Below are 18,640 nucleotides of genomic sequence, written 5' to 3' on the forward strand. Positions count from 1 at the left end.
CTAAAGTAGAAACTGCTCCCTCCACCTTAGGGACCGTTTGCCATAAGTCCCGTGTGGTGGCGTCTATTGGAAACATCTTTCTAAATATCGGAGGGGGTGAGAACGGCACACCGGGTCTATCCCACTCCTTAGTAACAATTTCAGTAAGTCTCTTAGGTATAGGAAAAACGTCAGTACTCGCCGGTACCGCAAAATATTTATCCAACCTACACATTTTCTCTGGTATTGCAACTGTGTTACAATCATTCAGAGCCGCTAACACCTCCCCTAGTAATACACGGAGGTTTTCCAGCTTAAATTTAAAATTTGAAATATCTGAATCCAGTTTGTTTGGATCAGAACCGTCACCCGCAGAATGAAGCTCTCCGTCCTCATGTTCTGCAAATTGTGACGCAGTGTCTGACATGGCCCTAATATTATCAGCGCACTCTGTTCTCACCCAGAGTGATCACGCTTACCTCTTAGTTCTGGTAATTTAGCCAAAACTTCAGTCATAACAGTAGCCATATCCTGTAATGTGATTTGTAATGGCCGCCCAGATGTACTCGGCGCTACAATATCACGCACCTCCCGAGCGGGAGATGCAGGTACTGACACGTGAGGCGAGTTAGTCGGCATAACTCTCCCCTCGTTGTTTGGTGAAATATGTTCAATTTGTACAGATTGACTTTTATTTAAAGTAGCATCAATACAGTTAGTACATAAATTTCTATTGGGCTCCACTTTGGCTTTAGCACATATAGCACAGATATCTTCCTCTGAATCAGACATGTTTAACACACTAGCAAATAAACTAGCAACTTGGAAATACTTTTCAAGTAATTTACTATAATATGAAAACGTACTGTGCCTATAAGAAGCACAGAAAAAGTTATGACAGTTGAAAATTAATAAACTGAAAAGTTATAGCATCAAATCTTTGTAAAAAACACAATTTTAGCAAAGGATTGCTCCCATTAGCAAAGGATAACTAACCCTCATAGCAGAAAAAAATTAAAAAAAAAATACAGAAATAAACGTTTTTTTATCACAGTCAACTACAATCTCACAGCTCTGCTGTGAGTGATTACCTCACTCAAAACAAGTTTTGAAGACCCCTGAGTTCTGAACCGGATCATGCAGGGAAGACAATAAACTTCTGATGCGTAGCAAAAGCACCTCTCCCCCTCACACATAACAGTGAGAGAGATCAGTAAACTGTCATAAATTAAATAAAACGACTGCCAAGTGGAAAAAAATAGTGCCCAAAACATTTTTTCACCCAGTACCTCAGAAAATTAAACGATTTTACATGCCAGCAAAAAACGTTTAACATTAATAAATTGAGTTTTATTAAAAAGCCTGTTGCTAGTCCCTGCAAATTAGGCTAAAGTTTTATGCATACAGTATAATTCCAGTGAAGTGCCATTCCCCAGAATACTGAAGTGTAAAATATACATACATGACAGCCTGATACCAGTTGCTGCTACTGCATTTAAGGCTGAGTTTACATTATATCGGTATGGCAGAATTTTCTCATCAATTCCATTGTCAGAAAATAATAAGCTGCTACATACCTCTTTGCAGATTAATCTGCCCGCTGTCCCCTGATCTGAAGTTTACCTCTCCTCAGATGGCCGAGAAACAGCAATATGATCTTAACTACTCCGGCTAAAATCATAGAAAAACTCAGGTAGATTCTTCTTCAAATTCTACCAGAGAAGGAATAACACACTCCGGTGCTATTATAAAATAACAAACTTTTGATTGAAGGTATGAAACTAAGTATAATCACCACAGTCCTCTCACACATCCTATCTATTCGTTGGGTGCAAGAGAATGACTGGTAATGGCAGTTAGGGGAGGAGCTATATAGCAGCTCTGCTGGGTGAATCCTCTTGCACTTCCTGTTGGGGAGGAGTTAATATCCCATAAGTAATGGATGATCCGTGGACTGGATACACTTAACAAGAGAAATTCTCTTAAGTAAACCTTCTAATTTTTTATTCTTTGAAAGCGCAACTGTCTATTGGTATAGTCGTGCGCTTAGCTAGCGTTGAAACTGCCCCCTCTACCTTGGGGACCGTCTGCCACGCGTCCCTTCTAGGGTCAACAATTGGGAACATTTTCTAAAATATAGGAGGGGGAACAAAAAGGTACACCTGGCTTCTCCCACTCCTTAGACACGATATCCGCCATCTTAGGTATCGGAAACGCATCAGTGTGTACTGGGACCTCTAGGAATTTGTCCATTTTACACAATTTTTCTGGGATCACCAAAGGATCACAATCATCAAGTGCAACTAGGACCTCCTTAAGTAGGGCGCGGAGGTGTTCTAGCTTAAATTTAAAAGTTATGGTATCAGGCTCTGCCTGCTGAGAAACTTTTCCTGTCGGAAATTTCTCCCTCAGACAGGCCCTCCCTCACCACCAAGTCAGATTGATGTGAGGGCACTACAGATAAATTATCCTCTGCGTCTGCTTGCTCATTGTCTGTGTTTAAAACTGAGCAATCACGCTTCCTAGGAAAAGCTGGCAGTTTGGATAAAATGCTGATAGAGAATTATCCATTACTGCCGCTAACTGTTGCATAGTAATCGCAATTGGTGCGCTAGATGTACTGGGCATCGCCTGCGCGGGCATAGCTGGTGTTGACACAGAAGGAGAGGAAAGCAAGCTATCTTCACTACCTTCAGCTAAAGAATCATCTTGGGCTATATTTTTAAGTGTGATTTTACTGTCCTTAAGCTGTTTGGACGCTATGGCACACTTCACACATAAATTTAATGGGGGAACCACCTTGGCCTTTGGACATACAGAACATAGGTTATCTGAAAGGTCAGACATGTTTGACAGACTTAAACAGAACTACAATGCAATAAAAATTATTTTTGACAAAAACGTTACTGTCTCTTTAAATAATAAAAGTGCACACTTTATTATTGAAACATCAAAAAACCATGAAATAAACATCCGATTTTTATGAAATTTTCACCAGAGTCTAAATGCTTTGAAAAGATTGCACACAAATTTTCAGACCAATTAACCCCTTAATGCCCAAACCGGAGCTAATAACAGTTATTAACAGGTTAAAACACTAGAGTACTAGCCACAGCTTCCACTGTAGCCCATTACCTTCCTAGGGATTATTTTAGTAGGAAATAAGCCTCCCTGGAGCCTTTTCTGATCCCACATGAAGCTGTATGGACTGCCTAGGCAAAAAACAACTGTGCAATTGAGGCCTGAAAATGAGGCCTCCTCCCTCTTCATTCCAGAGTGAAGGGGCCTTTCTGACTAGATTTAGGTGTCCAAATAAGTGCCAGGCCGAAATTAAACCCCAAAAGTGTTTTAAAGTCTGAAAAAAACACCTTATTTATAGTGAAAAACATGCTAAAAAGCAATCGATTTTAAAGCCCACAATAGTGTCAACCAGCACAGAGCCCTAAATATAAGCCATCATTTTATTACAGAGTCTAAGAAAAAAATGGCTTACCTATCCCAGAGGGAATTTCTGACAGTCTTCTAGCATTACATGGTCTTGTTAGAAAAAATGACTGATCATACCTGAAGCAGTTAAGCCTGCAAACTGTTCCCCCCAACTGATGTTCTCTGGTTTCAACAGTCCTGCGTGGGAACAGCAATGGATTTTAGTTACTGGTGCTAAAATCATACTCCTCTCAACAGAAATCTTCATCACTTTCTGCTGTAGAGTAAATAGTACAAGCCGGCACTATTTTAAAATAACAAACTCTTGATAGAAGAAATAAACTACAACTAACACCACATACTCTTTACCACCCCTGTGGAGATGCTACTTGTTCAGAGCGGCAAAGAGAATGACTGGGGGGCAGAGCTAGAGGGGGGACTATATGGACAGCTTTGCTGTGTGCTCTCTTTGCCACTTCCTGTAGGGAATGAGAATATCCCACAAGTAAGGATGAAGCCGTGGACCGGACACACCAATGTAGGAGAAATAATGTAGGCAAGTACAGCTGTATGTACCTCCCACATTTTTTTGCACAATAAATTAAGATTAGGGCATCAGACACATACACATATATATATATATACATATATATCTCTGAACAAAATACAACAACACTATACACAAAACCTTACCAAGAGTAAGACCTCTACCAAATACATGTAAACAAGATTACATTGCAAAGCATGCACAAGGTTAGTGGAACCTCAATAGAGGTTATCAAACCATAAAGAAGGTGGCATGTATACATTATTTTGTGAATTATAATGAGTGACTTCAGATCATGAAACCAACAACCTTCTTTTTCAAAGTGTTCTATGGACATCTTATGCCCCCCTTATTGTGCACAAATAAACCATTTATGTTTTCAGCAGATGGTCCCTGGAATTGTCTCACATATTTGAATGCCTTTTAAATTAATACAATGGCTCACCCTAGGAGATTCACCCATTCTTAGATGTTAAAGAAGGGTTCATGGAAAGTACTAAGATGTGAGCCAGTAAACACCTATTAATTACAAGACATTTCTGTTGTGTTGCTTTAAAAACACATCAGCCAAGTCTAAAGGTTTTTAAAACCAAACATTTTTTACTGCAGTTTTTTCAGAAGCCACACTCCACCCACCATTTACCTTCTTTGGAGGAGGCAATCTGAGCTTTAGTTTGCAGTATACTTTAAAGTAATTTAGCTTTAATTCATTAACATCGTCAGTGGCTAGTCTGGTCTACAAAGTTAAACCTGAAGCTGCATGTTTTGTGTACATAATAGATGGAGAAGCGCTTCTTCCTCATGTCAAACACACTAAATATATACTTATAATATACAACAAACAATACAAGTGTGTATACTGGAACCAGTTTCCATTTCAGTTTTACATAAGGCGTGTTCTGTCTAATTCTAAGTTTGTGTTAGCGCAAAACACAGTTTATCAGATATATATGAAGCATAGGCGCAAATAGCTCATTGCAGAACTTCTATCATTTTTTGAAAGCCTAAGGAGGAATAGATTTATAAGGAAACATGGTGCCAGGAGAAAGCAGAATGCACATGTCTACAGGTGGTGTAGTCACAATCGCAACTGTAAACACTGCAATTGTGACAGATCCTTTGCACTAAAAACCACACAAAAATGTCTATCTACGAGGATTTTACTGACTGGATCAAATTGTGTGTACATGGAAAATATATATTATTTATATTCAGATATATATGAAAAACCTCTCAGCTGCAAAGCTCACTTATTTGTTTATATGCTCACCTTTCCTCCATCCTTTGAAGACTTTGAATCGGTAGACTTTCTGGTAGAACTTTTCTTGCGAGAAGGCTGAAAACGGAAAAAAATAAATCCAAAACATTCCATTAGAATAAAAGGAAGCCTTTAAAAAAGGCACACAAACAAGTTTAAAAAAAAAAAAAAAAAAAAAAAAAAAAAACACAACAAAATTTCAAAACAACTTTCATTAACTAAATGTGCAGTGTCTTTTTATATTTACACTTTGAGTCACCAGCTACCACTGAGCATGTGCTCACAGAATATACATATATGCATTTATGATTGGCTGATGGCTGTCACATGATACAGTGGAAGTGAAATAGACATTAAAATTAGCCAGAAAATAAAATCTACTAATCATATGAAGTTTAGACTAAGTGCTATTGTGTTGTCTTTATTATGCATGTGTTGAGTATGCAAATAAATATATTTACTGGTCTTTTAAGATACAAGGAGGGGGGGGGTGCAATGTACTTTCAGAATTTTGCCCATGTTTCCTGTAATTTATATCTGAAAAATAATTTTTACCATCCGAGAGGCTAAAGTGCACTGTGCCGCATTTGGAACACTGTACACAGTGATTGCTTAACTGGTGTAGGAATCTGTACAGCTGAACCCATCTGATTAGCCAATGACAAGAACGATGCTTTAGCGCTACCCAGCCGCTTATTTCTACCTGCTGTGGATCTGGCGATAAATCGGAGGGTAGCTATCTCCTCCCAGACTGGATGCATGTGATGCGTCTCATGCAAAGGCGGGCAGACAGAACCTTTAGTGGGTGGGCAAGGCACGATGCTGAGATATGTTAAAGACTCCAATCCCAGTTATAACCAATGCCAAGAGGAAGTATGCCAACTGCGGAGTCTTGGAGGCACTGCCAGCCCTGATTCATCGCCAGATCCACAGCAGGTAGAATTAAGCGGCTGGGTAGCACCAAAGCATCGTTCTGCAGTAGCAATGCCTAGAGGTCTCTACTACTAGCTTATGGGCTGTTTAGCAGATTTGGTTATAACTGGGATTGGAGACTAACATATCTCGGCATCGTGCCTTGCCCACCCACTAAAGGTTCTGTCTGCCCGCCTGCCAAGAGTAGTCTCTATGCCTGACGGCGGAGATGGTGGCGCACAGGGTCATGTGCCAGCCCAGAAGTTGGCTTACAAACTAAGAACACAGGTCAGGGAGCTGAACAGGCAACTTTGTCCAAAAACTGGTCGCCAGCCGCCAACAAGTAGCCACCAACAATACAGTAACACACATGGAAAATGCCATTAAAAAAAATATGTGTTATGACATCTGCTGCAGCAGTTATATATATTGCAGTAAAGAATCGTGTTTTTATAATAATCAAGCACTAAGGCATTTTACAGTAATATTCAGCAAGTATACAAGGAGAAATGGCTGAGGGAATTTTTCTTACTTTAATTGCAGATATGAGACAACAGAGGAGGAATATTTGGCAAGTAGTTTTAGGTGAGTAAAACCATTACACATTCATTATGCCCAACTCACTGATGTCAAGGGACATTAAAGTCATAATTAGAAATGTCATGATTTTAAACAACTTTCCAATTTACTTCCTTCTCATTCTTGCTGAAAGTTTTATCTAGGAAAGCTCAGGAGCAGCAAAGAACCTAGATTCTAGCTGCTGATTGGTGGCTGCATATACCAATTGTCATTAGCTCACCCATGTTTTCAGTTAGAAACCAGTAGTGCATCGCTGCTCCTTCAAAGCATACCAAGAGAACAAATCAAATGTGATAATAGAAGCCCAGAGGCAGAATTTTTTTTTTTTAACTATCTGATGATTTTTTTATAGTGAAAAATGTTCCACATGTAATTTTGTAATGATATTAAATGTTTATTAGGCAGTTACACTAAAGCACCATCTTAACAGCAATTTGTTGATTAACTGGAGAATATAAAGACATTTTAAAGTTTTATAAATATATTGCAGCAGTTGAAAATCTCATTGCAAATTAGTTGCAGAGAAGAAAAAAAAAAAAAGTTTCAAGTTTTGAATAAATTAGTTTCCTTTGCTCTTGGTCTAAGATGCACATTTTTAATACTACAGTTTTACCTTATAATTATGTGATTTCTCAGAATGTCTTACATTCAGGAGTCATATCTTTGCAGACCAGGAAAGACTAGGGGGCAGGGTTGTAAAGATCCACAAGAGCAAGTCCTGCTCCATATTTGACTGTTCTCTTCCAACAGTGCTTCACTCTGGTTGCACTGTTTTGGGAAAATGACAGTGCAGCCAGAGCACAGTGTTTGAAGAGAACAGCCTGAAGCAGAGCTGCAAAGCAAAATAGTGAAAAATTCCTGCATGTGTCCGGTTCATTCTATAGATATGCTGCATTTTCTGCGATGACATCTAAGATCACAGCATGTTCTGCCGTGGGGAATAGAGGTAAACTGAAAAGTTGTTTAAAAAACATAATTTATGTAAGAACTTACCTGATAAATTCATTTCTTTCATATTAGCAAGAGTCCATGAGCTAGTGACGTATGGGATATACATTCCTACCAGGAGGGGCAAAGTTTCCCAAACCTTAAAATGCCTATAAATACACCCCTCACCACACCCACAATTCAGTTTAACGAATAGCCAAGAAGTGGGGTGATAAGAAAAAAGTGCGAAAGCATATAAAATAAGGAATTGGAATAATTGTGCTTTATACAAAAAAATCAAAACCACCACAAAAAAGGGCGGGCCTCATGGACTCTTGCTAATATGAAAGAAATGAATTTATCAGGTAAGTTCTTACATAAATTATGTTTTCTTTCATGTAATTAGCAAGAGTCCATGAGCTAGTGACGTATGGGATAATGACTACCCAAGATGTGGATCTTTCCACGCAAGAGTCACTAGAGAGGGAGGGATAAAATAAAGACAGCCAATTCCTGCTGAAAATAATCCACACCCAGAATAAAATTTTAATGAAACATAAGCAGAAGATTCAAACTGAAAACACTGCCTGAAGTACGTTTCTACCAAAAACTGCTTCAAAAGAAGAAAACACAACAAAATGGTAGAATTTAGTAAAATTATGCAAAGAGGACCAAGTTGCTGCTTTGCAAATCTGATCAACCGAAGCTTCATTCCTAAACGCCCAGGAAGTAGAAACTGACCTAGTAGAATGAGCTGTAATCCTTTGAGGCGGAGTGTTACCCGACTCAACATAGGCATGATGAAATAAAGATTTCAACCAAGATGCCAAAGAAATGGCAGAAGCTTTCTGGCCTTTTCTAGAACCGGAAAAGATGACAAATAGACTAGAAGTCTTTCGGAAAGACTTAGTAGCTTCAACATAATATTACAAAGCTCTAACAGCATCCAAAGAATGCAATGATTTCTCCTTAGAATTCATAGGATCAGGACATAATGAAGGAACCACAATTTCTCTACTAATGTTGTTAGAATTCACAACCTTAGGTAAAAAATTCAAAAGAAGTTCGCAGCATCGCCTTATCCTGATGCAAAATCAGAAAAGGAGACTCACAAAAAAAGAGTAGATAATTCAGAGACTCTTCTGGCAGAAGAGATGGCCAAAAGAAACAAAACTTTCCAAGAAAGTAATATAATGACCAAAGAATGCATGGGTTCAAAAGGAAGAGCTTGAAGAGCCCCCAGAACCAAATTCAAACTCCAAGGAGGAGAAATTGACTTAATGACAGGTTTTATACGAACCAAAGGTTGTACAAAACAATAAATATCAGGAAGATTAGCAAACCTTCTGTGAAAAAGAACAGAAAGAGCAGAGATTTGTCTTTCAAGGAACTTGCGGACAAACCTTTATCTAAACCATCCTGAAGAAACTGTAAAATTCTCGGTATTCAAAAAGAATGCTAAGAAAAAAGATGAGAAAGACACTAAGAAATATAAGTCTTCCAGACTCTATAATATATCTCTCTAGATACAGATTTACGAGCCTGTCACATAGTATCAATCACAGAGTCAGAGAAACCTCTTTGACCAAGAATCAAGCGTTCAAATTCCATACCTTAAAATTAAGGTTTTGAGACAGAAAGACTGGTCTTAACGGAAGAGTCCACGGTTGGCAAGAGGCCATCCGGACAAGATCCGCATACCAAAACCTGTGAGGCCATGCTGGAGCTACCAGCAGAACAAACGAGCATTCCTTTAGAATATTGGAGAATACCCTTGGAAGAAGAACTAGAGGCGGAAAGATATAGGCAGGATGACACTTGTAAGGAAGAAATAATGCATCCACTGCCTCCGCCCGAGGATCCCGGGATCCGGACAGATACCAGGGAAGTTTCTTGTTTAGATGAGAAGCCATCAGATCTATTTCTGGGAGTTCCCACATTTGAACAATCTGAGGAAATATCTCTGGGTGAAGAGACCATTCGCCCAGGTGCAACGTTTGGCGACTGAGATAATCCGCTTTCCAATTGTCCATACCTGGGATATGAACCGCAGAGATTAGACAGGAGCTGGATTCCGCCCAAACCAAAATTCGAGATACTTCTTTCATAACCAGAGGACTGTGAGTCCCTCCTTGATGATTGATGTATGCCACAGTTGTGACATTGTCTATCTGAAAACAAATGAACAACTCTCTCTTCAGAAGAGGCCAAGACTGAAAAGCTCTGAAAATTGCACGGAGTTCCAAAATACTGATCGGAAATCTCACCTCCTGAGATTCCCAAACCCCTTGTGCCGTCAGATACCCCCACACAGCTCCCCAACCTGTAAGACTTGCATCTGTTGAGATTATAGTCCAGGTCGGAAGAACAAGAAGCCCCCTGAACTAAACGATGGTGATCTGTCCACCATGTCAGAGAGTGTCGTATAATCGGTTTAAAGATATTAATTGAGATATCTTTGAGTAATCCCTGCACCATTGGTTCAGCATACAGAGCTGAAGAGGTCGCATGTGAAAACGAGCAAAGGAGATCGCATCTGATGCGGCAGTCCTAAGACCTAAAATTTCCATGCATAAGGCTACCAAAGGGAATGATTGTGACTGAAGGTTTTGACAAGCTGATATCAATGTTAAACTTCTCTTGTCTGACAAGGACAGAGTCATAGACACTGAATCTATCTAGAAACCTAAAAAGGTTACCCTTGTCTGAGGAATCAATGAACTGATTAGTAAATTGAACCTCCAACCATGAACTTGAAGAAACAACACAAGTCGATACGTATGAGATTCTTCGAAAATGAGAAGACTGAGCAAATACCAAGATATCGTCCAAATAAGGAAATACCAAAACCCTGTTCTCTGATTACAGAAAGAAGGGCACCGAGAACCTTTGAAAAAAATTCTTGGAACTGAGGCTAGGCCAAACGGTAGAGCCAAAAAAACTGGTAATGCTTGTCTAAAAAGAGAATCTCAGACACTAAAAGTGATCTGGATGAATCGGAATATGCAGATACACATCCTGTAAATCTATTGTAGACATATAATGCCCTTGCTAAACAAAAAACAGGATAGTCCTACAGTAACCATCTTGAATGTTGGTATCCTTACATAACGATTCAATATTGATAGATCCGGAACTGGTCTGAAGGAATTGACCTTCTTGGTACAATGAAGAGATAAAATAAAACCCCAGCCCCTGTTCCAGAACTGGAACTGGCATAATTACTCCAACCAACTCTAGATCTGAAACACATTTCAGAAATGCTGAGCCTTTGCTGTGTTAACTGGGACACGGGAAAGAAAAAAATCTCTTAGCAGGAGGCCTTAACTGAAGCCAATTCTGTACCTTTCTGAAACAATGTTCTGAAACCAGAGATTGAGAACGGAATTGATCCAAATTTCTTTGAAGAAAACGTAATCTGCCCCATACCAGCTGAGCTGGAATAAGGGCCGCACCTTCATGGGTACTTAGGAGCTGGCTATAGATTTCTATAAGGCTTGGATATATTCCAAACTGGAAATAGTTTCCAAACTGATACCGCTCCTGAGGATGAAGGATCAGGCTTTTGTTCCTTGTTGTGAGGAAAGGAACAAAAAAGATTATTAGACCTAAATTTACCTTAGATTTTTTATCCTTTGGTAAAAAAAGTTCCCTTCCTTCCAGAAACAATTGAAATAATAATTTAATACCCTGGAAAGAAAGGGAAAGCAAAGTTGACTTAGAAGACATATCAGCATTCCAAGTTTAATCCATAAAGCTTTTCTAGCTAAAATAGCTAGAGACATATACCTGACATCAACTCTAATGATATCAAAAGATGGTATCACCAATAAAATTATTAGCATGTTATAGAATAATAATAATGCTATAAAATTATGATCTGTTACTTGTTGCGCTAAAGCTCCTAACCAAAAAGTTGAAGCTGCAGCAACATCCGCTAAAAATATAGCAGGTCTAAGAAGATTACCTGAACATAAGTAAGCTTTTCTTAGAAAGGATTCAATTTCCCTTAAATAAAGTACTATCTGCCGTAGGAATAGTAGTACATTTAGCAGGAGTAGAGACAGCCCCATAACCTTAGGGATTTTGTCCCAAAAAAACTCTAATCTGTCAGATGGCACAGGATATAATTGCTTAAACGTTTAGAAGGAGTAAAAGAATTACCCAAATTATTCCATTCCCTGGAAATTACTTCAGAAATAGCATCAGGGAGATTAAACACTTCTGGAATAACTACAGGAGATTTAAAAACCTTATTTAAACGTTTAGATTTAGTATCAAGAGGACCAGAATCCTCTATTTCTAATGCAATTAATACTTCTTTAAATAAAGAACGAATAAATTCCATCTTGAACAAATACAAAGATTTATCAGTATCAGAATGATGATGTTCATTTAAAAATTCATCTGAAAAAAGAGAAGTTTTAAAAGACTTTTATGTAAACTAGAAGGAGAAATAACAGACATAGCCTTCTTAATGGATTTAAAAAAATAAAATCTCTTATGTTTATCAGGAACACTCTGAAAATTAGATGTTGACGGAACAGCAACAGGTAATGTAACAGTACTAAAGGAAATTGTATCTGCATTAATAAGTTTGTCATGACATGCAATACAAACAACAGCTGGAGAAACAGATACCAAAAATTATAGCAGATACACTTAGCTTGGTAGCTCCAGCACTAGACAGCGATTTTCCTGTAGTATCTTCTGACTCAGATGCAACGTGAGACATCTTGCAATATGTAAGACAAAAAAACAACATATAAAGCAAAATTGATCAAATTCCTTAAATGACAGTTTCAGGAATGGGAAAAAATGCCAAAGAACAAGCTTCTAGCAACCAGAAGCAATGAAAAAAATGAGACTAAAATAATGTGGAGACAAAAGAGACGCCCATATTTTTTAGCGCCAAATCAGACGCCCACATTATTTGGCGCCTAAAATGCTTTTGGCGCCAAAAATGACGCCACATCCGGAACGCCGACATTTTTGGCGCAAAATAACGTCAAAAAATGACGCAACTTCCGGCGACACGTATGACGCCGGAAACGGAAAAGAATTTTTGCGCCAAAAAAGTCCGCGCCAAGAATGACGCAATAAAAACATAATTTATGCTTACCTGATAAATTCCTTTCTTCTGTTGTGCGATCAGTCCACGGGTCATCATTACTTCTGGGATATAACTCCTCCCCAACAGGAAATGCAAGAGGATTCACCCAGCAGAGCTGATATAGCTCCTCCCCTCTACGTCAGTCCCAGTCATTCGACCAAGAATCAACGAGAAAGGAGTAACCAAGGGTGAAGTGGTGACTGGAGAATAATTTAAAAGATATTTACCTGCCTTAAAAAACAGGGCGGGCCGTGGACTGATCGCACAACAGAAGAAAGGAATTTATCAGGTAAGCATAAATTATGTTTTCTTCTGTTATGTGCGATCAGTCCACGGGTCATCATTACTTCTGGGATACCAATACCAAAGCAAAAGTACACGGATGACGGGAGGGATAGGCAGGCTCATTATACAGAAGGAACCACTGCCTGAAGAACCTTTCTCCCAAAAATAGCCTCCGAAGAAGCAAAAGTGTCAAATTTGTAAAATTTGGAAAAAGTATGAAGCGAAGACCAAGTTGCAGCCTTGCAAATCTGTTCAACAGAGGCCTCATTCTTAAAGGCCCAAGTGGAAGCCACAGCTCTAGTGGAGTGAGCTGTAATTCTTTCAGGAGGCTGCTGTCCAGCAGTCTCATAGGCTAAACGTATTATGCTACGAAGCCAGAAAGAGAGAGAGGTAGCAGAAGCTTTTTGACCTCTCCTCTGTCCAGAATAAACGACAAACAGGGAAGAAGTTTGGCGAAAATTTTTAGTTGCCTGCAAGTAGAACTTGAGGGCACGAACTACATCCAGATTGTGTAGAAGACGTTCCTTCTTTGAAGAAGGATTTGGACACAAGGATGGAACAACAATCTCTTGATTGATATTCCTGTTAGTAACTACCTTAGGTAAGAACCCAGGTTTAGTACGCAGAACTACCTTATCTGAGTGAAAAATCAGATAAGGAGAATCACAATGTAATGCTGATAACTCAGAGACTCTTCGAGCCGAGGAAATAGCCATTAAAAACAGAACTTTCCAAGATAACAATTTTATATCAATGGAATGAAGGGGTTCAAATGGAACACCTTGTAAAACGTTAAGAACTAAGTTTAAACTCCATGGCGGAGCAACAGCTTTAAACACAGGCTTGATCCTAGCTAAAGCTTGACAAAAGGCCTGGACGTCTGGATTTTCTGACAGACGCCTGTGTAACAAGATGGACAGAGCTGAAATCTGTCCCTTTAATGAACTAGCCGATAAACCCTTTTCTAAACCTTCTTGTAGAAAAGACAATATCCTAGGGATCCTAACCTTACTCCAGGAGAAACGTTTGGATTCGCACCAGTATAGGTATTTGCGCCATATTTTATGGTAAATCTTTCTGGTAACAGGCTTCCTAGCCTGGATCAGGGTATCAATAACCGACTCAGAAAAACCACGCTTTGATAAAATCAAGCGTTCAATTTCCAAGCAGTCAGTTTCAGAGAAGTTAGATTTTGATGTTTGAATGGACCCTGTGTCAGAAGGTCCTGTCTCAGAGGTAGAGACCAAGGTGGACAGGATGACATGTCCACTAGATCTGCATACCAAGTCCTGCGTGGCCATGCAGGCGCTATTAGAATCACAGATGCTCTCTCTTGTTTGATTTTCGCAATCAATCGAGGAAGCAGCGGGAAGGGTGGAAACACATAAGCCATCCCGAAGTTCCAAGGTGCTGTCAAAGCATCTATCAGAACCGCTCCCGGATCCCTGGATCTGGACCCGTAGCGAGGAAGTTTGGCGTTCTGGCGAGACGCCATGAGATCTATCTCTGGTTTGCCCCAACGTCGAAGTATTTGGGCAAAAATCTCCGGATGAAGTTCCCACTCTCCCGGATGAAAAGTCTGGCGACTCAAGAAATCCGCCTCCCAGTTCTCCACTCCCGGGATGTGGATTGCTGACAGGTGGCAAGAGTGAGACTCTGCCCTCACCATAGTCCTCTCACACATCCTATCTAGTCGTTGGGTGCAAGAGAATGACTGGGACTGACGTAGAGGGGAGGAGCTATATCAGCTCTGCTGGGTGAATCCTCTTGCATTTCCTGTTGGGGAGGAGTTATATCCCAGAAGTAATGATGACCCGTGGACTGATCGCACATAACAGAAGAAATGAAGCATTTTCAGCCCCCGCGAGCCTAACAGCCCACAGGGAAAAAAAAAGAGTCAAATTTTTGAAGGTAAGAAAAAATGATTAATTCAAATGCATTATCCCAAATATGAAACTGACTGTCTGAAAAATAAGGAAAGTTGAACATTCTGAGTCAAGGCAAATAAATGTTTGAATACATATATTTAGAACTTTATAAACAAAGTGCCCAACCATAGCTTAGAGTGTCACAGAAAATAAGATTTACTTACCCCAGGACACTCATCTACATGTTTGTAGAAAGCCAAACCAGTACTGAAACGAGAATCAGCAGAGGTAATGGTATATATAAGAGTATATCGTCGATCTGAAAAGGGAGGTAAGAGATGAATCTCTACGACCGATAACAGAGAACCTATGAAATAGACCCCGTAGAAGGAGATCACTGCATTCAAATAGGCAATACTCTCCTCACATCCCTCTGACATTCACTGCACGCTGAGAGGAAAACCGGGCTCCAACTTGCTGCGGAGCGCATATCAACGTAGAATCTAGCACAAACTTACTTCACCACCTCCATCGGAGGCAAAGTTTGTAAAACTGAATTGTGGGTGTGGTGAGGGGTGTATTTATAGGCATTTTAAGGTTTGGGAAACTTTGCCCCTCCTGGTAGGAATGTATATCCCATACGTCACTAGCTCATGGACTCTTGCTAATTACATGAAAGAAATATATGCTGTATCTAAATCATGAAAGACAAATTTTGAGTTTTATGTGCCTTTAAGTGCTAACCATAAAACGGTAGTACAGGGTAGGAGTCAGGTTTCTAGGATGAACCTTTGAGAGAGAAAAAACAAACATTCCTCTAATTTCAAACTAGACTGGTACTAGTGGATGGATGGAAATTAGCAGCATACCAAATGAAGCATCACAAAGGGCTATAAAGAGGGAAACTGTTAAGGGGTGGTGGTAAAATGCGTGGTTGGTTTGTACATCTTATACACAAAGATTAAAAAAAAAAAAAATAGAAATCATTGAAAAAATATATATTCTTTAATTTTTTGTTTTTTAAATATATATGTGTACCTTCCACAACCCCTCTAAAATAAATTAAAACTTTTTTTTATTTTTATTTTTTAGATATGAGCACACGCCAACCTTTTTCCATCAGTGCCTTGTTTACATGAGAACACATGAAACGCAGTTACAAATATTTGCAGCATAAAGAAAACAAAATTTATGCTTACCTGATAAATGTATTTATTTCTCGACACGGTGAGACCACGGATCATGTAATCACTATTGGGAATATCACTATTGGGAATATCACTATTGGGAATATCACTATTGGGAATATCACTATTGGGAATATCACTATTGGGAATATCACTATTGCCCAGCAGGAGGCGGCAAAGAGCACCGCAGCAAAGCTGCTAAATATCACCTCCCTTCCCTCCAACCCCAGTCATTCGATTGAAGCAAAAGGAAATTTATTCTTACCTGATAAACTTGTTTCTTTTACGATACGATGAGTCCACGGATTTCATCCTTACTTGTGGGCTATCGCCTCCTGGTCAGCAGGAGGAGGCAAAGAGCACCACAGAAAAGCTGTACATATAGCTCCTCCCCCTTCCCTCCCACTCCAGTCATTCGACCGAAGTTAGGAAGAGAAAGGAAAAGCCATGGTGCAGAGGTGACTGAAGTTTAACAAAATTAAAGACCCGTCTTATAAAAACAGGGTGGGCCATGGACTCATCGTATCGTAAAAAACAATTTATCAGGTAAGAATAAATTTTACAAGATACTATGAGCCAACTGATTTCATCCTTAGTTGTGGGATACAATACCAAAAGCTATAGTACACGGATGAAAAGGGAGGGACAAGACAGGGAACCTAAACGTAAGGCACCACTGCTTGAAGAACTTGTCTCCCAAAAACTGCCTCATACGAGGCAAAAGTATCAAATTTGCAAAATTTGGAAAAAAGTGTGAAGAGACAACCAAGTTGCCGCTTTGCAAATCTGTTCAACAGAAGCATCATTTTTGAATGCCCATGAGGAAGCCACAGCCCTAGTGGAATGAACCTTAAATCGTTCAGGAGTGCGCTGTCCAGCAGTCTCATATGCAAAACGGATGATACTCTTCAGCCAAAAAGAAAGGAGGTAGCCATAGCTTTATGACCCCTAAGTTTCCCAGAAAAAACAACGAACAAGGAAGACGATTGACGAAAATCCTTAGTCGCCTGTAAGTAAAACTTCAAAGCACGGACCACGTCCAAATTATGTAACAGCCTCTCCTTCTTAGAAGGATTAGGACACAAGGAAGGAACAACAACTTCCCGATTAATATTTCTATTTGAAACAACCTTAGGAAGAAAACCGGGTTTGGTTCGTAACACCACCTTATCCAAATGGAAAAGAAGGTAAGGAGAATCACATTGTAATGCCGAAAGCTCAGATACTCTTCGAGCAGAAGAAATAGCAACCAAAAATAAAACTTTCAAAGATAACTTAATATCTACGGAATGCATAGGTTCAAACGGAACCCCTTGAAGAACTTTAAGAACTAAATTCAAACTCCAAGGAGGAGCAATTGGTCTAAATAAAAGGCCCGATTCTAGTCAGGGCCTGACAAAAAGATCGAACATCAGCCAGACGCTTGTGAAACAAAATAGACAAAGCAGAAATCTGTCCTTTTAAGGAACTCGCCGACAACCCTTTCTCCAATCCTTCTTGGGAGAAAAGACAAAATCCTGGGGATCCTAACCCTACTCCATGAGTAGCCGCTGGAATCACACCAATAATGATATTTACGCCATATCTTATGGTAACTTTTCCTAGTTACAGGCTTACGTGGCTGAATCAAAGTATCTATGATCGAATCAGAAAACCCTCGCTTAGATAAAATTAAGCGTTCAATCGCCAAACAGTTAGCTGCAGAGAAACTAGATTCGGATGATGGAAGGGTCCCTGAATGAGAAGGTCTTTCCTCAATGGAAGCTTCCACGGTGGCAGACATGACATGGTATGCCGATCTGGTGGACAAGTCCTGCGAGGACACGCAGGAGTGATTAGGATTACCGCTGCCCTCTCCTGTTTGACTTGAGCAATCACCCTGGGAAGGAGAGCAAATGGAGGGAACACATAAGCTAGGCTGAAAGACCAAGGCACTGCCAAGGCATCTATCAGCTCTGCCTGAAGATCCCTGGACCTCGGAAGCTTGGCATTCTGGCGAGATGCCGCAATATCCAACTCCGGCCTGCCCCATCTTAGAATCAAGCTGGAAAACACCCCCGGATGGAGTTCCCACTCTCCCGGATGAAATGTCTGTCTGCTCAGTAAATCTGCTTCCCAGTTGTCCACCCCTGGGATGTGGATCGCAGACAGATGGCAAGAGTGAGACTCCGCCCACTATTATCTTGGCTACTTCTGTCATCGCTAAGGAACTTCGAGCTATGATTACGGCATGTAGCCGAAACGCGTAAGCTTGTATCACTTGAGGGCTGCTATTACCATTCTGTGACTTGTTTTATCTGAATAAATGCTTTTTTGAATTGACCTCACCTGCGACTCCTGAAATCCTTTTCTATATTAACTTCTTGTTCCTCCCTGATTGATGTAAGCCACCGTCGTTATGCTGTCCGACTGGAATCTGATGAATTTTGCCAAAGCTAACGGAGGCCAAGCCCGAAGCGCATTGAATATTGCTCTCAACTCTAGGATATTGATGGGAAGGAGAGACTCCGCCTGAGTCCATACACCTTGAGCCCTTAGGGAGTTCCAAACTGCTCCCCA

The 18,640-nt window shown here is 40.0% G+C and overlaps 1 protein-coding gene across 2 annotated transcripts in view; it reads right to left on the minus strand.

The window, feature by feature from the left end:
• HDGF (heparin binding growth factor) overlaps positions 1-18,640 on the minus strand; it is a 126,527-nt gene that overhangs the window by 64,150 nt on the left and 43,737 nt on the right. Inside the window, exon 4 of one of the 2 annotated variants that reach the window (XM_053705311.1) lies at positions 5,223-5,288. The exons of the other annotated variant lie outside the window; for it this stretch is intronic. Coding sequence (XP_053561286.1) covers positions 5,223-5,288 — 66 coding nt within the window. The remainder of the gene's footprint in view (positions 1-5,222; positions 5,289-18,640) is intronic. 2 annotated transcript variants of the gene reach the window in all.

Source organism: Bombina bombina, chromosome 1 (assembly GCF_027579735.1).
Source record: "Bombina bombina isolate aBomBom1 chromosome 1, aBomBom1.pri, whole genome shotgun sequence".
Taxonomy (NCBI): Eukaryota; Metazoa; Chordata; class Amphibia; order Anura; family Bombinatoridae; genus Bombina; species Bombina bombina.